The 23,973-nt window shown below is 36.6% G+C and overlaps 1 protein-coding gene across 4 annotated transcripts in view; it reads left to right on the plus strand.

The window, feature by feature from the left end:
- The window catches only part of CCSER2 (coiled-coil serine rich protein 2), a 201,865-nt gene that overhangs the window by 164,876 nt on the left and 13,016 nt on the right, over positions 1–23,973 (plus strand). For 3 of the 4 annotated variants that reach the window (XM_075560993.1, XM_075560995.1, XM_075560997.1), the window contains one exon: positions 7,986–8,075. In XM_075560993.1, the coding sequence (XP_075417108.1) occupies positions 7,986–8,075 (90 nt within the window). Of the gene's footprint in view, positions 1–7,985; positions 8,076–15,742; positions 15,828–23,973 lie in introns of all 4 variants that reach the window. The other variant, XM_075560994.1, reaches the window with a different exon arrangement.

Consider the following 23,973-nt stretch of genomic DNA (forward strand, 5'->3'; position numbering starts at 1 on the left):
ACCCCTGGTCTAAAGTAACAGTTAAGATCAAAGGTCATAGAAACCGTTTCTTCAGGATGCTAAGACATTTTGTTTATTGACTTTCTGCATTGCCAAAGAATGATAATATCTGTTTACTTTGAGAGTGTTTTCAGAAAGTTAGCTTTTGCCGTAAAACACCTAGGAACACCTCACCAGTCTTTTTCCACCATGACATTGCTCCTGCACATTCCTCTCAAAAAACAAGGTTAATTTGTATGAGTTTAGATGGGAAATCATTAAACATGTATCTTACAGTTCTATTTCGGCTCCTTTGTCTTTTTCTTTCTTAATCTTAAAATATCTTTAAAGGGCATCCATTTTTCTTCCATTAAGAATGTAAGAAAATTGCATTGACATGGTTAAATTTTAGGACTCTCCATTTTTTAGGGCTCACTAAATGATTGGTATCACTTAGAAAGTGTTTTGATATTGATGGAGTCTATGGTGAGAAATGTAAGTTTGTATTTTTATTTCATTTATATTTTATGGATATTATTTCTAAGAATGGGAATTTCAGAACACTTAATTGTGCTCATGCAGAACCTGTAGAGGCAGTTTTGCAACCAGCACAAGGGGATGCTGTATTGTTTAAAATCAGCAATGGGGTGCATCTTAGACCAGATTTACTTAGCCTGTATGCTGAGCAGATAATCTGAGAAACTGAACTACGAGAAAAAGAAGACAACATCAGGATTGGAGAAGGCTAGTTGACAGCCTGTGATTTACAAATGACACTACCTTCACTATTGAAACTGAAGATGACTTCAAGCTCTTAACTGATGAGAAAACACAATTATAGCTATCACTATGGATACACTTCAACATGGATCAAAGTAGCAAAATTGTCATAAAGGAGAAAAATATTGAAATTCTCAAATATTTCATTTTAGTAGTTTCTCCATTTAAAGTCCGTGTAAGCAGCAGTCAGGAAATTAAATAACATATTCCATTGTTTAAATCTGCTGGAAAATATCTCTAAAGTGTTAAAAAGCAAAGATCTCACTGATAACTAATATGTACCTGTTATAATTGATAGTATTTTTAATTGTTTCATATGCATATGATAACTAGACAATAATGAAGACCGAGTAACAATTGGTGCCTTTGAATTATAGTGTATGCAAAGAATATTGAATATTCCATGGTAGATGAATGAACAAATATGTCTATCGTCAAGAAGTACAGGCAATGCCCATTAGCCATGAGGATAGAGAGACTTGATCTCACATACTTTGAACATAGTATCTGGAGGGACTGGTCTCGAGGTAGATATTGTGCTTGGTAAAGTAGAAGGTAGCAAGGAGGAGGAACACACTCAATAAGGTGACTTGACACAGCGGGACAGCAATGGGGTAAACATAACAAAAGTTACAAGGATAGAGCAGGCCCAGGCAGTTCTGCGTCCTATTGTATGTAGTCATCCTGACTCGGAGATAACTCGACAGCACCTAACGGTGATGTTTTTTTTTTTTTAAATAGTTGTAGAAATACTATAATTTTAAACCAAATTAATGCATCATCTATTCCAATTCTTTATTTATATTCCTACTCCAGCTATTCTAAAAACATCCTACATATTTGATTTATCCAAAGTAGAATCCACTTGAGAATCATAGAGCACATTTGATGTTTCTTAAGTTTCTCTTTATCAAGAGTTATTCTTTCTTCCTAACTCACTGAAGAGGAATTATCTCGATATTATCTCATCCTGAAAATAATTTTCTGAAAAAAATCTTAGGAATGCAACTATCTAAGAGAATTCTAAAGAAGAGAATGTATAAGTCATTAGCCATATGGGTTGTGAAATTCCCTGCATTTGATATACTTAGAGATCATATTTACCTTATATACTTGTATATACGTCGAGTTTCTCAGCACATTTTAAATGCAGTTTTTGTGATAAAATTAGATGCCTTGCTAATATTCGTGCTGGCTCACACTCAATTATGTACAGTATTGTGAAAGAGTCTGTCACTATCTTATGAGATGCTGTGGGTAGTTCATTGTGGAGGTTGTTTATTCAATCAGAAACCCATTCTTATAAACTGGCCTGCGCCAAATTTGTTTGGCAGCTTTTCTGAAATCTAGAAACTGCTATTTTGGCTTTTCTCAACATAAAACAAGACGAGGGAGAACCTGTTGCACACTAACATTCAGAAAAATAATCATATAAAGTTTTAAATTCATATTCGGTAGGAAACTTTCATTTTTGAGAAATAGAAAGTGGAATTTAGATTAAGTATATTATAAATATAATAGTTTTTAAGTAACCCAATTTAAAACCCTATCTTTGAAATGTAATAACTTCTTAGGGAAGTTGCTTAATCTCTCCTAAGCTCATTTGTAGATGGAGATAATAAAAATAATACTGATTAGATTGAGTTGTAATAATTAAATGAACTATGTATATAAAGTACCTAATGCTATGCCTGAGCCATAGGGGATAAGTAGTAACTAATATTTAATGATCTGTTCCTAATCACCTACATAGTAAGTCACTGCTTTTTATTATGTTTTGATTTTGGAGCGGGAGTATCTAACTAAAAATGACTGAATGAAAACATTTTAAAAACCAAAATACCAGGAATTACTTGCATCCTATTCAGTTTCAGAGGAGCTCTGGTAGCATAGTGGTGGTTACTTACTGGGTTGTTAACTGAAAGGTCAGCAGTTTGAAACGACCAACTGTTCCCTCCGGAGAAAGATGAGGCTTTTTACGCCCATAAAGAGTTACAGGCTCAGAAACCCACAAGGGTAACTCTACCTTGTCCTACTCCAACTCATGGAAGTCAGGGTTCAGTTGTTGTTGTTTTATTCAGTTTCAGATTGAAAAAGAATCCGTGCATTTGAATTATGGTGCTAGTGAAGATTATTGAAAAGTACCATGGTCTGCAGAGACCAGACAAACCTATCTTGGAAGAAGTATGCAGAATGTTCCTTATAAGCAAGGATGGCAAGACTTTGTCTCATGTACTTTGAACTTGCTATCAGGAGAGACTTGTTGAAAAAGACATCATGCTTATTCAGATAGGTCACTAAAGAGAAAAACCCCCAATGAGAAGGATTGACATGGTGTCTGCAACAATGGATTCAAACATAACAATTGTGGGAATGGTGCAGAACCAAGCAATGTTTTCTGCTGTTTCCGTATGGCAACAACCACCAGTTCCGTGGTTACAATATTTTAGTCAGCTTTATGAAGTTCTAGGCTGACTTTGCTGGGATCCTCTGCTTCTCCTCATAGTCACGAGATGTCTGCCCTCATTTTATATGTCATGCTCTCACACAAACGAAAGAAAACCCACCACCATTGGTTGATGGTGAGAGTAGAACTGCTTTGGGGTTCCTGGATTGTCAATAGTTGCAGAATGGACGGCACTATCTTTCTCTGGTGGAGCAGTAGTGTTGATGGCTGGGGCCTCCTGAGGTGTTCAAAAACAGGAAATAAGGCCTGCCTTCTCTCTTGCTGTTGCTGTGTCACTGGAGTCCGTTCTGAATCACAGCTGCCCTATAGGACTGAATAGAACTGCCCCAGCGTCTTTCTAGGCTGCAATCTTTATAGAAGGAACTTTGGGGGGACACAGTAGTCAGCTGACAGGTAGCCAAATCAGTGATTTGACCATACCAGCTGCTTTGCGGCAGAAAGATATGTCAATCTTCTTCTATAAACAGGTGAACCTTGGAAGTCCTATGGGGCAGCTCTACTCTTATCTTTCAGGGTGCGTTACTATGAATCAGAGTCTTTATGGCAACTGATCACCAGGCCTTTCATCCTAGAGAGTAGCTGATTCTTGCTGTCAGCCTTTTGAACAGCAGTGAAGCATTTTAGGCAGATTTTCTTTAAAGTACTCTAGGTTATCAGTGGTGAATAAAACAGTTGAAGAAAGAATAATTTTGGTCACTTGACAGCTGTTGTATCAATGAACACTCCAAACTCATTGCTGTAGACTCAGTTCTGTGGAACTCTTCACCCTTCACAAGGTAGAACTGCCCTGTGGTTTTCGGAGACTGACTCTGTATGGGTGTAGAAAGCCTGATCTTCCTCCCAGGATGATTTTGAACTGCTGACCTTGCAGTTAGCAGCCCAACAAGTAACCCACTCCGCCACCAGGATTTCCATCTCAATGAGCTCTGGATATCCTAAATTATGAATTCAGGTATTATTAAGCATGCGTTACAACAAGGGAAATCTTCCTTGAAATTGCATTAGAGTAGAATAACTACAAGGGTGAGTCAAAAAGTACTGCTACAGTGTGTCTAGTTCACACATGCACAGGCTTATTTCTAAGAAAACATGTTTAGATGCCTCTGGATTGGGTGGATGACTATACACAAGTTTTCTCTAATTCTTTAGTCTCACTAGGATACTTTCACAGAAAAAGAAAGCAAAAAAAAAAAAAACCACTTTATGTCTTTTAAAAAAAGTGATAATTGAGGTCAGTACTAATGTACTTTTTAACAAAACTCAAGTGGACATTTCCCAAATCATTGAAACTTTGGCAAGTTTATGTGAATGCTGCCCACATAATACAAGTGTTTTCGTGAATCAAGTGTTTCAAGGGTCAGAAAGACCTCAGAGATGAACCTCGAGAGGAAAGACAACCTTGATGAATGAAAAGCTAGCTGAAGTCCAGAAGTTGGTAGAAGACTGTGGAATTACCATGGATGTGTTAGCTCCTGAGTTGAGATCTCACAGGACTCAGCATTTAAAATTTTACACGAGCATCGTGCTCTCAGCAAGCTTCCTCATCATCGGGCGCTCGAAGTCCTGGCTGATCTTTCTGTCAGTCTTTACACAGGATCAAAGCTACCGTGGATGGATTTTATGGACCAGATCTTAACCAGAGACAAGTCTTGGATTTACCAATGCAATCCTGAGAACAAAGTTCAAACAAAAGAGTAGCTTCTGAGGTGATCTGCTTGGCCAATTAAATTCAAGCCAAAGAAGTCAGGTCAGAAAATAGAATTTGGGGGGATTAAAACAACAACTGTTTGTTTTGAATGACAAAGGATGATTACACAGGGGATTATTGGGAACTTTTAAGAAAACAGAAAGCTGCATTGGTGAAAAGAAGACCAGAAGGTTTGCACTACGGAATGTTGTTTGGTTCCCCGCCCCCGTGACAGCACCTGCTCCTTGTTCTCTGAGGGTGCAATGGTTACCATGTGAGAATTTCATGGGGAAGCCGTATCCAATCCACTCTCCAAAACTGATCTTGTTGCTGCTTTCTTTCTTTCATAGAAAATAGTCCTGCACATAGAAAGTTTTATTTTTAAAGTCTAGATTTTATATTCTATACAGAAAATGCAATAACCCAATTACCATCCAGAAAAAATGGAATATTGGTAAGTATTTGTAATGTAGAAGCATATCATTTTAACTTGATATACCCTCTTGTGGAGCTGTATCCTGTACAGCACAGGTTCACTCTGACCCACAGGGTTTGCTATGAATCCGAGTCAACTCCATAGCAGCTAGAGCCTTAACTCCATAGCAGAACCCTAAGGGGTTCTTTAGCCCACAGAATGGCTATATTCCAGCATCTTAGTAAAGGGCTCTTAGGTGTTGTTGAAAAAATATACATGACAAAATACCAATTCTACATTTTCTCCTTGTGCAACTCTGACTTTTGTCACATTCCGCTAGTTGTGTCAATAGTCTTACCCTCTTTTTCCAAACCATTATTCTGTTATTAACATAAATAAACTTAATCCCTAAGCTCCCTTTCTAACTTTTTTGAAGGTGAATATTTTTGGGGTTCATCAGCTTTAATGACTCCAGAAAGTCTGGATTCTCTCGAAATGCATGCTTCTGCTTATGAATCCTTCCCTCTTTTGATAAAAATATTCAGTAGTGGTAGCTGAACACTATCCACTTCTTTGGATATATGGCAAAGGTTGTAATTTTTGTGGAACTAATTATCCACACATTACATTTTTTTCTCCTATTACTAACACTCTTTCCACTTCTTTTGCTCCAGAGAAATATAAACTTATAATTGTGTCTTGGAAGACTGCTTGCAAGCAAAGACCAATGGGCATTTCTTAATATTTAACATTTAACTCCACCAACTCCCCCTCAGTTTTATTGGCATATAATTAACATCAAGAGGAGTTGTACAATCATCACCACAATCACTTTTAGATTATTTCTTCATTCTTATTCTCTTTGCTATTAGCTTCTCATTTAGTCCCCCTACCCTCGGCCATACCCCCAGGAACCATTAATCGAGTTATTTTCTCTCTAGATTTACCTATTTGGATTTCTTATATAGTAAAACATTAAAAAGACAAAAACTATTAATAAAAGTGTAAAACAGGTAAGAATCACAATAAAAAAGAAAGTATTAGAAACTAGAACAAGTTTAAATGGATCATAAGGGAGATCAAATGGTAGTGTTGAATTTTAACCTAAATTTTAGCCTCTGTAGAAATCCACTTTTCAATGCATTCTGGTCCATAGACACAAGATTCACTAAGGGCTTAATCCACGTATATTTCCATGAGCTCTTGAGTCAGACGCCTGAACCACTAAGCCTTCCCAGTCATCCCATGTATATTTCTCCATTACTATTTTTTTCAATTATACTGAAACAGCTTTAAATTGGGTCAAAAGGAAAATCAAGTGATAAGATACTGCGTTTTAACCTCACTATGTCTGCTGTGTTAGTCTGGGCACTTTAGAGAAACAAATCCACAGAAACTCTTATACATGAGAGAGTTTTATATGAAGGTTAAGTGCATATCAAGAAAATATCCCAACCCAGTGCTGCCCAAGCCCACAAGTCCAGCATTAACCCATATGTCCAACAGTAATCTACAAAGTCCTCTTCCATTTCACAAAACATGCACTATGATGCCAACTGCAGGAGGAAAGCCGAATCAGTGAACATGTAAGCATCTCCACACTGGCAGGGGTCTCCACACGGCTGCTCCAGCATCCAGGGCTGCATTGGGGTAGGTCTATGTAGCTTCTTCTAGGGGATGTCTTGCAGAAAGTGAGCCTTGCCAGCTGCTGAAACAGGGAACTGCTAAGGCAGCTGCACCCTGGTCCACATCACAAAGCAAGAGACCCAAGAACTAGAAAGGCGAGGCTCACCAATCCACTTATCCCTCCGCCCTTTAGTTAACCCCACTTGTGTTTATTGGCCAGGTTGGCACAATAAACTAACTACCTCATCTGCCATAATCAATTTTTTAAAAATTCTATGAAAAATGACATGTCAAGGTTACACAATGGGTACATTATTATTTGTTGTACAAATGGGTCAGTTACAGCAAATTCATGTGTGAACTGAGATGCTTATATGGATTTTGTCAGAGGGCAGAGACCCATTAATATATTCCCACTAAGCCAATGTATCATAACAAGGACCTTTCAGAGTATTCCAGTAAGCAAACACATGACAGGGACTTCTTAGCACTGTGAATGTGAGAAAACAACCTTGTTTGTAGACTGGTAGTATTAAATATTCAGCAGAATCCCATCAAAAGGCCAATAAACTGGACAGTGGTCCCTATGCTGCTGTGACTATTGTATAATATTTTACAGAATTACTGTAATTTTTGCTGTTGGATTTTTTATTATACACCTAGCAGTATATGTTCTAGATCTATAAACATAGTACTATATGTATATGTATATGTAAGCTCTTGGACTTTTCACGATTCTGTCCGTACCTAGACTGATTCTCGTACTCAATCACGAGTGAAACAAGATATCACTAAGTAGACTCTGTTCATACCTAGTCTGATTCTCGTACTCAATAACGATTGAAAGAAGACATCACTAAGTAGACCTCGGGTTTCATTCTAAGTGCTGTGCAAGCACATTCTTTTGGTAAAGATGTGACAACTATTTTTTAATGTTTGGTGTTTTTTTCTTGTACCTCTACGAGAGCCCTAGTTACCTTATTTCGTGTGTGTACACAATTATCCATGTAAAAACATGTGCTTTTGTTCAGGCAACTCGGTGTAACTGCCACCAAAAATCTAAAGAGGAAAAGTGCACATATGCTGATAAATATACCCAAACACCCTGGAGAAGAATTTCTGTGAGTAACATATGCCTTTAATTTTTTCTCCTGTGATTTGCTATTTTGATGCTTTATTTAATTTTTTTACTCTAAGCGCTAATTTTAATCTGCTATGCTTGCGCTGTGAATTGTTTTTAGGTAAGCTGTTTTTGTTTTGTTTGATTTTTTTGCCCCGTATATGTTGATGTGCTTTTGAAAACTTTTCTTTGTGTGTCTTATGTAAATGAATGCACATTTAACGGCTTTTCCATTCTTCAAACTGTAGCTCATTTTGTTTGAGTGTCTAAAATCTTCCCTCGCTGTATGTATGTGGGGGTAGGATTTCCACATGCTCTGAAAGCAACAGAAGTCCACTATTCTACATCCTAGCTTTACTAGCATATGGTGCTTTAAAAATGCACGATATTCTCTTGTGGTTGAAACCTTTTGGATATGCTCCATTATAATTACTCTTGTCTAGAGTCTATTAAAAATAGAAATGCATTAAGACAGTGTTATGTTTTGGGCTTTATTATAGAAAGCAGCCAATCCAATCTGTGGGTTTTTGTTGTTTTTACTCATTTTCCAAAATATACATAAAGGTATAATTTCTGTATATCAGAAGATCTTCAGTGATAAAACTACATTCATTATAATTTAACCAGAGTTATCCACAACTCAGTCCAGAATGTACATGAGCCAGATAATCACCTTTATGATCATTGTTATCATTATCCTAATGTATAGTGGCTGGTAGTAGACAATTGTAATTAAGCAGTTGCTTAGTAAGCCGGTTGATTCATTGTTTGCCTGTGTTTACTAGTGGAACCATAGAAACAAAAATGAGTAGGGGAATGTATTAGTTATTGTAACCAATGATCTCATAAAAACATTCACCTTTAAAGTATAAGATAGTTTATTTTTATCCATGAGTTATTAATTTTTATATATACTCTATAAGGTGGTACTATGCTAAGAATTAGTTTATTCAACAAACATTTGGTCTTTTGCTGAATAAATTAATGGGAACGATCAACTTTTCCTGTCCTAGATTTTAGACTCTTAATAAATATATACTCAAACACCTTTGAAGTAGAAATGAGGAACAGAGGAAAAAATACTCAAATAAATTAGAATTCCTCCATGACCAAGTGCACATCAAAGTTCAGGTAGTTCTCCAGGATTCAGCAGATTGGGAAAGTATAACTGGAGCCTGGTAGAGAAGACGACAGTTGTAGCAGAAAGAAAACCACAGAAAGGACTTGCCTGGGGGTCCGTTATGATGTGATTAAATCCAGAGATACACTTTCTGTCAAAGAATGTGGAAACCTCTCTGGAGGGAATTAAAAAGTAAAAGACCATCCTCCTTGTTTCTAGATGGAGTTTGTGGGCTTGCCATGTTTTCACGGTTCCCCACAGTGAGGCATGTGCATTAAGTGTGAGCAATTTCATTTTACCGTATTAACGGGCGTCTTTATGCCCTCTCTGACTCCCTCAATGTCATTGTTCTAGAAACGGACTACTATTAGTCAGCCTACTCATCAGGTGAAACTAAAAGATATAAAACAACTCCAACACATTTTTTGATATATTCCTGAGATAGTTTTTTCCTGATGTTAGATGAAGATCAATTTTCCTAGTCTAGCATCATCTCTTTAACAAACCTAGGCTTCAGGCTTTTCTTCTAGTTCTGTACCTTTGTTTTGTAGTTAAGCTAACAGAAACCAGGGCGTTTAAATGGCATATTAAAGTTTGTATAATTAGTATGTGGTGAGCTAGTACGATTAGAGTAATTAGTACTGTACTGTAGGACTGCTGAGTTCTACTCCCAAGGTTATTTGCTTGTTGAAATGAGAGGAAGATCCCTGGTAAAAGGGGCAGTAGGAGTAAAGGCAGGAAGGTAAGAGACCTTTAGGACACAGTAATCCATGATTTTGTCTGGCATAGCATAAGTTAGGGTAAAGCTCGTTGTAACGTGCAGTTCAAATTTTTATGTAGTACTTGCTGGAACAATAGTTTTACTAAGTTGTATATTTATTTAGTTAAATATTAATGTGTCCTATTGACCAATTTGTCTATACTCTGTACTTAATGGAATTTATTTGATATAAATTACTATAATATGGTTTAGTATTTTACTATTTTAATGTAAAATTTACTATTTCCTACTTTTTTATTATAATTAGAGGCTCTTTTAGAAAGTTGCGCTTTTAAAACTTTCCATTTTAGCGAGCAATAACATGTTTGAAAATACTGATGATAGCAATGAGGAGAATGCAAGGAGAGTTTTCTTACTTGTTAAGCAGCAGTTTGGGAAATCAGTACATTATATTTAAAAATACCCTAGCTTTGTGTAAATTACTATTTTTGTTCTGGCTATTCCTCTGAGAGGATGAAAGCTATAAGTCTTTGTTCCTCTTTAGTCCCTGTACTATCTTGGGGGATTTAAGTGTTCTTGACACTACTTAAGATTGTAGAATCTCCTCTAGAGAGCTTTGAGGCCGACGAGAGCGTTTCCTTGCTGTATTTCCTAGAAATCAGAGATCTGGATGTAGTGGAAGGGTAAAAGGTGATGCAGAAGAGAGAGTACTGTAATATTTGTTGGCAGCCATTTAGGAGGTATAGAGAAATTAAAAATATAAACACATCTCAGGTAAAGGCTGGAGGAGGAGGAGGGTGGAAGCCAATACTAACAGAAGAGTGATGGAAATTTGAATATACTGACCCCAATATGACTTCTCTTCATAGATTATTCAAGAGAATTTTGGTTTTGGCTCATGGCCGCAAATGAGATCTTTGAAGTAAAAGACTAACAGTCAATAAGAAAAACAAAGTCAGTAGAGCAGGAAAGAGGAAGAAAAGCAAACCTTTACACTAGACACTGCCCTGATGTAGGAGTATAATCATGAAGATAGAGTCCTAGATGCCCCTTACCGTAACAGCCAGGGAACTTAAATGATAGCAATCTCACTCTTCTCCTGCATGGCATGTGGATGCCTGTGTACAGACAGTGTTACAGAAGCTAGGTTTTCTAACCTGTAGATAGCATCAAACCTGTTTGTGTTTTGAGGGACTGGCAGAAGAAAGATGGCTCGAAGGAATAGAGAGAAAAGAGGCTATCATCGTTCTCAGAATGAAGGAGAGGGTATTAGCACGGTGAAAGATCATCATGGAGAGTTCCTTCCTGAGAGACTATGCGGTATGACTTGAGAGGATGTGGTAGAGATTGCAGCAAGCCATTCTAATAATTGCAATAATTCATGCAACATGCCTTTATACTAGGGGGCCTCAAAAATTTGCAGAAACATGGGTTAAAAGATAACGGAATTTCTCCGTGAACTTTTTGAAGTTTATTTCATTTAAGTCTCCTGGGAGAAAAATATTTGTGACTGTGAAGGCATAGTTTCAACAAGTGCGTTAAAAATATACTCAACAAAATTAGACTCGATCCAAATGTAGTATATAGAAATTTATTGATAAAGTAGGATATAAAAGTAATTTTGATATCACCTCATTAAGAGAAAGAATGCTAATAACAGCATTTCTTCAAATAATTGAAAAAATAGGATGCTACAGATATTTTTCAAATGGCAGTGCTCCCCCCATGCCACCCTCCCCCACCAAAAAAAACCCTCAGGCTTAAAGGAAACCCACTACACTATCAATGGGCGTATGAAAGTAATAATGTAGAGGCATATGAAAGCAGTATGTCTTCATTCTCTCACACCAAACCCACTGCCGTGCAGCTGATTCAAATTTACAGCAACATCTAGGACAGAATAGTACTGCCCCATAGTGTTCTCAAGGCTGTAGATATTTAGGGGAGCAGAGTGCCACATCTCTTCCCCACTGTACAGGAGCTGGTGGGTTTGAATCATTGGCCTTTTCAGTGTGAAAACCTAACAATGTAATGGTTGTGGCACCAGACCTAATTTATTCTGTTGAAGCAATATCCAATCCACTGCCATTGAGTCCGGTTGAACTCATAACAGCTATCTAGAACAGGGTACAGCTGCTCCCAGCCACAGACTGCTATCGCAACACGAACGTAGCAGACAATGGAAGGAAACGATGTTAGCCAAACCACATTAGCCATTGACAGTTCATATGTGGATTTCTAGACTTTTTGACAGGTCACTCCCAAACATTTCTTTTATGATTAATCCTGTTTTGTGATGTTTTAGAAATCTTTCCTTTCCTTCAGTTTTTTTACGTATATCCAATCACATCTTTCATGCATTAATTTGCTCCTCTGTTCAATAAGGTAGTGAGAGTTTCTGTCTGCTTTTAGCATCATTTGACATTCACTGTATGGGTGCTTTTTATGATAGAGTAACACTGACAGAGTTCAGAACTGTTTTGGGTTGGGTTTGGGTTTTATTTGTGAAATTGAACCCTTACAAGGAAGCAATCATTAATAACCTGGTAGGTACTGTTCATTTAGAGTATTAAAAAGGTTTTGCTGCTTTAGGAGACTGCCAGAGACTTGCTATAGGCATATGATGGACTCCATTAAAGAATACTTTGTTTTTCAGAGCACTGTTTCCAGCATTGAGTTCTAGTATAAAGTACTGCTTGCCTTTGGAATGGAGGCTATCCGTAGTTTGGAGAGGAACACGTTTTAGGAATGAATAATCTAACACTACTCTATAAGCAGACAGACAGACACACACACACATACACACACACACACAGGGAACACCATTTCTAAATTGAGAACAAAAGGTTAAAACAGAATAATGTTGTCCAATAAAACTTACTGTGTTGTTCAGTGCAGTGGCTACAACCACATATGAACATTTAATGCTGAAAAAAAGGCTGATGTGAACGAGGGATGGAATTTTCCACTGAATTTAAATGTAAATAGCCACATGTGATTATCACTACCTTACTGAACAGAATTACTCTAGAAATAATGTCTGTTTAAAAGGCTTTAGAAATCCACCTGGCAATGAATTAAAAAATAAAAAACACTTCACTGCCACTGAGTCTGTTCTGACTCACAGGCAACTCTATATATGGCAGGGTAGAACTCTCCTTGTGGGTTTCTGAGACTTTCTGAGACTGTTAGCTCTTTACGGGAATAGAAAGCCTTATCTTTCTCCTAACAGTAAGTCAAGGGAAGTCAGAAAAGCCAATTTATGCAACCAGTCAACGAAAACGAAGAAGATGCCATTTAAATTTCGATAGGGGAGAGGAAGAAAGGTGAGCATGAGGCTTAGAAGCAGAACATGGCATTTGCATAGGCGAACGGTTCGGTCTGCTTCTGATCAAGTACCTTCATCCAAAGGCAAATCATCCAAGGTGAAACAGATAATTCAGAGAGAACACTGATGTGAAGGTACCTAGATATTCATGTAGAACTAGTGAAGACACTAACTACAGGAGGGTTGTAATTATATGTAAGATTAATATTAATTCTAAATATACAAACGTATAAAACTATTTTGTCACAATTTTAGTTGGTTTCAATTTGTTCGTTGCTAATGTATAGCAATACTATTACTTTTTATTTTGATTTTATATCCTGTAGCCTTCTTTTCTTGAGGTGTTTTATACAAACTATTACATTACCTGCAAATAGCTGTAGTTCTTTTAATCTGTACATTATTTCTTTTCTTTGCAGTGTAATACTGGCTAGGATTGCAGTGAAAAAGGACTAGGCATTCTGCTCCCATATAGAATTGCAGTTTCAGGAATCCACAGGGCCTTCCTGCCCTTCCTGGCCTGTAGTGGAACTATGAGTCCATGGTAGCTTTGACTTCATGGTAGTGGGTTTGATTTTGTTTCTGGAGGACTTGCAGTGTGTGCTACGCTAAATAAGAAACATGGCAGTGAGTATTCCCGCCACATTCCTGATACTTGAGGGAATATAATCTGCCTTTAATCACTCAGTATGATGTTGCCTGTAGATATGTGGATGATCTTTATCCTGGTAAGGAAGCTCCCCTGTATACCTATTACTGAGGGCTTTTAACATGAATGCATGTTGGATTTGGTCAAATGTTTCTGCCACATTTATTGATGTTAACACAGCTGCCTTTTCTTCCTTTGTTAATGGAGCCAATATTGCAGATCTAAAATAAATTCCACTTGGTCACAGTGTATAATTTTTATATATTGAAAATAATTTTAAAACAATTTTAAATTGTAAATTAGGTAGATGGCTTTATATTTCAGATCTTTTATTTTGTATTCAACAGTTTAAACAACTTATTAACACCCACCTCTAGTGGGTTACTCTGCCCCCCCACCTCAGAATTCTTTTTCCTGTCTTGTGTATTACTATCTTTTCCTTTCACCCAAGTTATATATTGCTTTATATATATTACATAATTTGTGATAAACCCCCACCTTTGGATAAGGACGACAGCGCAGGAAAGCCTACAAGGCAGTTCTCGTCTGCCACATGGGGTCACTATAAGTTGAGTCAGCTCCACTGCACCCAGCAAGAAAAGTCTATTAATCTCCAAAGACAAGAGCTTCATGAGGAGGAGCTGATAAAGATCATCCAGTACTTTGAGTTTCTTGTGGCTGTTGTTCTCATCCACCAAAGCAAACAGGATCTTTTTTGTTCTGTATTGAGAAATGTGAAGATTGCTCTTAAGTTTAAGTACAGAATTATTTGATCATAGTGAGCTGAGTCCAGGATTGTTGGTGCAGAGATGGGCAAGCAACTTTTATTTGGAGAAGTGTTCACAAATCTGTAAGTACAGTGGGGCTATTGCTAATAGTTTTCTGATATCTATTTGTCAGGTGACTTGGTCAAATGTCTATACTTTTGTAGATGTATCAGGATGTAATGAGGATTTACAGGCTCATTTCTTTGTTGATATTTTAAGAATTTTTTCTATAGTTATATGTATGCCCATGTTTCAGTCATCGGCATGAGTTAGGAACACAGAGTAAAACATAGTTTTCCACTGATTGTTTGTGTTTGATGACCCATTTGAATCTTAAAAGGGAGGAAATAGAAGTTAGTGATATTTCCAGTTAGTGCAGTTCTGATGACCTGTGACAAGAAGCTAAAAAGCCAGAAGTTATTCAAATGAGAAAGCATGTATGGTGGCCCACATGTCAGATTTTTGATGCAGGTCTCATGCTCACAATCTACATGTTTCTTTTTTTTAATGCTAACATTGATTCTACTAACATACTAACGTGTATTGTTTTTATCTGCTGATGCTCTGAACACCTATAATTGAAGAAACAATTTTAAATGTCTAGTAATTTTTTTTTTCATTTTCTGATCACTTGACAAAATTTGGGTATGTTTATTACTTGAAATTTATTGTCTCTTTAAGTGTTTTTCTGTATTTTGTTACTTAAAAAGAAATATTTAATGATAAATGTATACCAGAAAGTATATTATTTCTTATACGTGAGGGCTTTGAAAAGTAAGTGGAAATTTTTCATTATTATTTTATTCCATTTATTTCATGAACTTTTTTAAGGCTTCTTGTACATTAATTCCAAGTATTACATGAAAATAACTTTTCTTACAAACATGAAAAATAGCAATTACCAGTCTATTGATTTCTGATATATTTTTAGTAATTTGAGCTGCTTGTATATTAGAAATATGAAATCTGTCGTCTTCTTAACATTATTGAGTTTTGTTTTTTTGGAAAAAAGTATGACTTTGGTTTCTCTATTTTTCGGCTCCCCTTTTTATTATACCTTCCTACCCCCATCTCTCTGTACAGGGTGGGTATTCTGCTCCCTCCTTCTCTCCTTGGCAGGGCTCATTCCAAGGAATCCCACGGACTGTTCCGCCGCACCGCAGACAGAGTGAGTCTGGGCCTCTCACTCCTACCCTCGCTGGCTTCCCCTTCATGGTGCTTTCCTTCTGCATGACGTGGCACCCTCTTCCTTTCTGTCTGCAGGGACCTGTGGGCATGAGCCAAATCCGCACTCCCTGTAGGCCTCCTGTCCCAATTAACAACTTTGACTGCATGTCAACATACCACTAAGTAGAGCTTTTTGAAAGCTGTCACAAGTTCATCTTATTTTGAAGCTATTTAAACCTACTGCCACTGACCCCAGACCTAGGGCATGCATCTGTCTGTAATGCATCTTTTCCCCTTAAGATCTTGAGATATATGAATAAAACTATTTTTTAATTTAGTCATGTTAGAAACAGTGTGTATACTGCCTACGGTGGTGCAATGGACAGATGCATACTGGTGAGGGAGCAGGCGTACTAAAGACCATTGCCTAGTTTTCTGTTTCCTGAGGCCTTTTAGTCATACTTCTTGCCACCTAAGAGAAAGCTCTCGAGATCATGTTTTCAAAAATGCTTCTTAATAACTAATTTACCTTTGACATTTATCAGCTTCTTTATGGCAAAAAAGGCAAGACTGTAAATGTGCATGGAATACTAACATTTCTGATGATTCAATAGTTACTTCACATTACAATATTGTTTTTGTTATGTTACATTTTCTTTAAAAGGCAGTGCTTATTATTTTCTCTTACATATTTACATAAACCTGGTAAGTTGGTTGTATTTTATCTTTTGTGAAAAGTCACCCCCAAAAAGTTACTGTTAGTGAAAAGAAATGTAGTCAATCAGAGCCACTTTTGTCCCTCTTCTATGGATGTACCCAGAGTTGTGATTCTACGAATTGATTATCCTAACCTAAGTGCAGTATCAAAAGTCTAAAATGGAGGAACTTTTAAACCATTAGACATATAATTTATTTAAACAAATTTTATTTCTCAAGTTAACCAGAACATTTAGAAATAAATGTGAACTCCAAAAAAGGGAAGTATATATTTTACATATTAAGTCCTTCCTAACCTCCATATTTTTTTGTGTTAAGGGGAAATACAGAATCGAAGGTTGGGGTAGAATTTCATATTAACTTGTTTATTTACAGCGCATCTCTCAGTGAAAGCGCTGAAGAGCTTCTTACTCTTCCTTCTTTCCCTCCCCATTTATTTTCCTTCATCTCATTAAACACTCTCTGTTCCATTGTCTTTAGGTATGGTAGCACCTTCTTTTGCCTACTAACAGTTCCCATTTAAAGATTTCTATCACAACCAAAATTACATGTAGGCTAATCTAAATTTTTAAGGACAATTATAACAAATAGCTTAGTCTTAGACATATAGCCAATAAACAGCTTGGTATAACAGATCTGCTAGATACTTAGTGAAGTATTTAGCCTTTGTCTTTTTCTTCAGCATCCTGTTCCCGCTCTCTTTATGTCAGCTACCATAATAGAGAATTAAGATTGAGGATTAATCATTCCATATTACAAATGGAGCTTTAGGGTATAAAAGTTTTCACCATTTTATTGACATATACTTCATGTGTGATACAGTTCAGTGGTTAAAATGCTGAACAGTGGTGTGCGATCATCACAGTGGATTTTTTTTATAGTTTTCCTCATTCTTGTATCCACTGTATTAGTTTCCCCTTGGCCTCCAGCCGCCCCTGTAAGAGGCCTAATGATCTATTCATCTGATTGCTCTCTCTGTAGATTTACCTATCCTGGATTTTATAGAAAGAAAGTCATACACAAACTAACTGACTTAAATAAAACCTATCAGCGACAACAAAATAAATCAGTTACATTTGAATCCAAAGAAAGCAGAAAATAATACATGTTAATAATGGGTCAAGAGGGCATAAAAATGGTGAGATGTTAAATTTTAAGTCACTTATATATGCAGTGATCCATTTTTCAATGCACTCTGCCTGAGGCCAAAACCTTAGAGTCAATGGTCTGAGGAAGTTCTGTGGAGAGTTTACTCCACAGGAGACTGCAACTGGATTCTGGGCTTTCACTGTCGACCACAGCCTTCTGAAAACTGTCCTAATACAGCTCTCTCCTCCAGTCTTGTACTTTTATCACGTACTATCCCTAGATCACATGGGTGTGTTTCTTCTGCGTGGGCTTTGCTGACATCTTATTTTAGAGTGCTGCTTCTTTTAAGTCAAGCCTTTAAAATCCCAGACAATGTTATTTTTCTTTCTAGTAGCTGGGCACCATCTGTTTTCTTCACCGATTTCACTTGAATCCCTCATTAGCTTCAGCGATCATTTCATAAGGGCAAGTAATGAGTAGGGTCAAATCATAAGAACTAATTCTTAAAGGATGACTTTACAATTAGTGTACACATAAAATCCATTTATAATACCCAAAATTTATATATGAGGGCTACTCTCCCACTCCCCTCCCCACCCCTCCAAAATGGAAAAAGCTCTGCTAGGCAGAGCTTTCGTGGTAGCATTTTCCCGGCTAAGCGAGCATCCAGCAGCTTACTCTGAGTTCGTGCACACAGTGGTGTTGACCGGGAAGGGTCTTCCTGGTCACAGTGAATTTTTTTCGTGAAGACAGTTTCACTCCAACTTCATTTTGTGTGTGTGTGTGTGTGTGTGTGTGTGATGGCTGATTTAAAAGAACAGTGCATGGCTGTGAAATTTTATTTCCTACTTTGGAAAAATGCCCTGCCCCCAAAACTTTTGTGATAGTGAACACAGCATACAAGGACAGCGCTATGGGAAAAACTCAAGTTTATGAGTGGTTTTCTCATTTTATAAAAGGTGAAATGTCGACTGACGACAAACCTTGTTCTGGACATCCATCAACTTCCTGAACGCATTAAAATGTTGACAAAACTCGTGGTCTTGTGCTTGAAGATCGACAGTGGACCATTGAAGAGAAGACACTCTATCTGGACTGTTTTGGAACTCGGTTCAGTGAATTTTCACAGAAGATTTGGGAATGAGAAAGGTCACTGGAAAATTTGTACCTCTGGTCTGACTGACCAGGAGAAGGAGCATTGAGTGGAAACCTGCCAGTCTTTGAAAGAACAGCTCCAAAGCGACCAGACTGTTTTTCCAAGGTCATTACTGGTGAAGAGATGTGGTGCTATTCTTATGACCCTGAACGCAAACACTAGTCAGACAGTAGAAGACACCGTCATCACCTCGCCCATATAATGCTTGTCAAAAGGAATCAAAGATGAAGATGATGGTGGTTTGTGTTTTTGATGTGAGGGGGATAGAGCATTTAGAGTTCCATCCATCAGGTCAGCCTGTTAATCAAGCTTTCTCTTTAGAAGTTTTGAAAAGATTGCATAACAGTGTGCAACAAAAAGGCCTGATTTGTGGCTGACGGGGGCCTGGTTTGACTAGCACAACAATGCAACTGCTCACGCAGCCATCTCCATGCACTAGTTTTTGGCAAAAAACAGCATCCCTCTCTAGCTCCACACATTTACTCTGGGATGCCAGTATCAAGATCTAGTATTTTTGTTTGGGGTCCTTTTTTCGGCTTTTTTAGTTCAAACCTTCTTTCCTAGTCATCATCTCCAGATTGACAAAAAGGGAACATTTATTCTGGAAAGTTTAGATTTGTTCGCCACCTGGTAAACACAGAGACCATAGACCCTCAACCTGGATACGTTCTAAACTACTAGACTTGTGCATTTACCCTGAGACACCAACCAAACCATTTACTAATGAAATTATTTTTTCGTTATAAAATATATAAAAGCAGAAAGTGTGGACTTCAAGGAACAAATTCATGTGGTTTCTTTTCTTTTTTTTCCCCAGAGGATTTTAGATGGGTTCTCCCTTTTTTTCTGCATAAAAATTACAATCAAGGAAATCTTGTTTCTACACTTAGTCACCATGATTCCTAGTGTTACATTTTGAAAGGTTAATTCTATGATTGATGGTCGGTAGGTGACAGAGCTTTTTCCTTCAGTGTAGATGGCTTCAGTCACACATCCTTTAGCAAGCCCTACTGAACATGACAGTATGAGGGAGCTACTCTTCAACAGCAAACACCTGGGAAGCTTAGACGGTTTTAAAAGCTGGCTCTTGTTTTTTTAAAAGCTCGAAGAGCAGTAGACCTTCTGGCGTAGAGCTTACCTGTCCTAGATATACGTAGGAAGTATGAAAAAGTTAACAGGGAATATTTACTCTGTTGACTCCAGAACGTTGGTCTGCCTGTGAATGTTCTCGCTCAATTTGAGAATAACCCTGGGAAAATGGAGACAGAAGGAAAATTTTCATCTTTAAATGTTCCCCTATGACTCCCTTGGGAAATTTTGACCTTCTTTCCTGGAGCATTCTAATCTCTACTTCATGATGCTTTTCTTCTTTCTAATTTCCAGTTGAATTTTTATTTGCGTTAGCTGAAAATATTGCATGTATTAAGACCTACAGAGGTTTTTCTGGTGTCAGAAATAATTTCAGATGTTGTCTTAACAGTCTAACTGGCATTGGTTAAGTTTTACTGCTCTAACATCCAGCAATATGAAATGGCAGTGATAGATACACCCATCTCATACTAAGGGTTGTTATGAGTCAGAATAGACTTGACAGCAGTGATTTTTTTGTTTGATTTGTATTATGAATAATTGACTTTAAAAATATTTTTGGTGAGTAAGATGACAATAGTCATCCTAAACACCCATACTCTTTTTTTTGTCATAGCAAATGATTATAGGTCTACTTACCTTTTTAAAAGTCTGTGTTGAAATAATACCCATTTCTCATTTATTGCCTACACAAGCTTTAGCTCTCTTTTTGACACCGCACTTTAACGTATCTAGAAATCTTTACTGTCTTTACCTTCATGTTCAGTAACTTAACAGCAAAAAATGATTAAATCTACATGCACCTTAATATGCTGGCAGTTATTTGATATAGTTATTGAGTGATTTATAACATTCACCAAAATTATGTTAAGAATGACAATTGTATTATCTTACATCCTCATCTTATAATCTGCGAGATGTAATTTGCAAACTTATTTGAAAGGTGACAATAATATATTTTATATCTGTCCAGTACACAGAGGCATGTGTGTAGATGTAATATTCAGGAACAAGTATGTATAAAATATCATTTTCCCTTAGAACATGATACTCTGATATTTTCTTTCATTCTCTATTTCAGTTTTTAAAATCTTTTTTTTTTCTTCTTCAGTTTTTAAAATCTTGGTAGCAACACACAGTTTGAAATATACTTGTCTGTTTTTCCCAGAAAATTATGCCCATTGTATGTTTTAGTGAACTGATTTTAAATAGGAAGACTAAAGGTTCAAAAAAATTCATGAGAAATTAGAATTGCAAGAGAGTGGAATTTCCTACAAACCTTTAAAGGCTCCTTTTTATTTAATCGAAGAACACACATTTTTGCAGAACTTTTAAATTTAATTTTTATTTTTTTTAATTTTACATTTTTATTGGCACCTCGTCCACATATCAGAATGTTTTATTGGCCTGTAGTCATGCTGTTTTTAAATGGTGTATCCTTAAAAGTTGGTCGGTGCCTGCAAGTGTGTTTTGTTGGCTTAAACCTCAGCAACCCAAATCTAAGAAAGCCCCAAATCTCTTGCCATAAAGTTGATTGAGACTCATTGTGATTCCATGTGCTACAGTGTAGAATTGCTTCATGGGGTTCTCTTGGCTGTCATCTTTACACACAATAACCAGGCCTTTCTTCTACAGTGCAGCTGGGTTGTAGGCTAGTAGTCCAGCTACAAACTAGTTGTCCTGCCCATGGAGGACTTGGCTGTTGGACACAGGGCTTAAATGATTTCTGAAAGTCAGATTTGAGAATAGGTTACTCAGTTCAACCAAAGTGCTGACTTCATTAAATTCTCACTTTTGCATTCACCATTATATTTCACTTGCTTTGTATTTACTCTTTCAATCCATTAAACTAGAGAATTGTCTTTCATCTCAGGACAAAATCTAAAAATTATTTCAGAACCATGTTTTTTCAAATCTTTTCACTTGCAAAACTTTCATGTTTACTTTTTTAAAATGTTAGTGACACATTTTAATTAAGATGAGTATTTTCACTAATTTTAATATTTTGTAAGTAATTATGCATTTTATTTAAATTATCAGTCTTTCTAGCAGATCTTTCATTCAGAACTATTAATTTCATAATGTAATTTTTTTATCCCAGTTTTAAAATGTTATAAATATAGTCAGAAATATACAGTAAGTTAACTCAGGGTTAGTGAGCCAAACCAAAGTTTAAAACCCATTCTCACTTTTTATTTACGGCCTTTAGATACTTGTGTATATGCTATAAATCCTTTTGAAAGACATTATAGTTCCCTAAGTGTAATAATGATATGTTTGGTGGATATTCCTTGACAGTTTTATTGGCGGCAAGGTAATACATTATTATGTGGACAACTCTATATTTTTGTTAAACATTGATGTTGTTTCCAGTTTTCTTCATTCCAGAGAGATAATACTGCACTGAACTTTATCTTTGGGTATAAATCAGCGTCAGCATTTCTCTTGCATAGACAGGTTCTTTGAAGACTATTGCCTGATCAGACAGTATACTTTCTGTAGAGTCACTTGATAATACGTTATTCAATTGGCAGACATGTTTCTGAGGGATAAACTAACGTGGCTCAACATGATTGACATGTGACAATTTAACTTTATAAGTAAGAATAGCTTTAATGATAAATCAACTCTGGGTATGGCTTTTCATAAAAATAAAATATTAAGCGAAATGGCAAACTAGGGTACCTCAGAATAAACTGAACCACTTCCATTTTATAACAAACAAAATGTGAAATCTAACACTATTGTGAATATTTCCGTGTGATATAGAGTCATTATTCTAATTACTTGACTAGAAAAGTGCGTCAGACTCAAGGGCCGGTAGGTTTTCCCACAGACCTAGGCATGAGTTCAAATCTCTCAACATGCTGCAATAAGGAGAGATACTCAGCAGTTAGTACTGTATATACTGGTGTATATGTGGAGTGTTCCAGCACATTTTTATGCAGGTTTTGTGGTAAAATTAGGTGCCTTGGCTGATATTCGGGTCAGCTTATACTCGAGTATGTATGGTATAAAACCCTTGGTAACAACTTGCTATGTAGCTGTAGAATTGATTCTTTCCTCAGTATGTGCTGGCATACTATTCTGCCTGCAACATCTTACTCTGGATAGATGTACCATGTTTATCATTCACAGCAATGGAATTATACTATTATGATACAGTTTAACTTTTGTGAACCGCAGAGGTAGAAATTGATGGATTCTGTTTTGAGATGCAACTTCATGGCTTAAGCATCTCTATTTTTGCTTAAAGTTACTACTAGTCTTTCTGATCTTCTTTTTAAACAGTTAATTGGTCACCTACTTAAAAATATATTTAACTTTGTGTTAAAGACTATTGATTTTCTGATATCTAGAGGCAAGATTTTTGAGTTTTAGAGCAGTGGTTCTCAAGCTTCCTAATGCTGTGACCCTTGAATACAGTCCCTCATGTTGTGGTGACCCCCTAACCATAGAATTATTTTCGTTGCTTCTTCATAACTGTAATTTTTCTACTGTTATGAATTGGGTTGTGAACCACAGGTTGAGAACTGCTGTTGTAGAGGAATTAGAGCACGCCTGGTTTCCATCCTGTGATTGGGTTTATGTGAAATTTTACAACAAAACTCTTAAAATCTAGTTATTGTATGGTAAAATTATTTCTCTCCCTTCTATTTTCATAGTCATATATGAAATTTTGCTTATAATTTAGAATATAATACTTTACCTACTTAAACATACACTAGCAGTAATAAAAGTAAGCTACCAAGTAATTTCTTTGCGTTTCATATAATATATAAGACACATTAAGCTTATTAAAATAATTTGTTTCCTTCATAAAGAGTTACATGGAGCTGAGCAATTTTAGATCTGTGAAGTATAAACATTAGAATTTGTCAAAATTGTTTTCAGTTTTTACTGGGTAACAGTTTGCAGATGATTCCTTTTAAATGTAAGAAGTTTTGCATATACTTTTCTGTGACTACAGATATTTGTACTAAAGTGAAAACCACTTTATCAAGAAGAGGTGTTTTCATTAAATACAAATATGTTAAGTAAAATTGTGAACAATGCTTATAAAAACACAAAGCCAAAGCAAATGCGTTGGGCTGTC

Source organism: Tenrec ecaudatus, chromosome 10 (assembly GCF_050624435.1).
Source record: "Tenrec ecaudatus isolate mTenEca1 chromosome 10, mTenEca1.hap1, whole genome shotgun sequence".
Classification (NCBI taxonomy): Eukaryota; Metazoa; Chordata; class Mammalia; order Afrosoricida; family Tenrecidae; genus Tenrec; species Tenrec ecaudatus.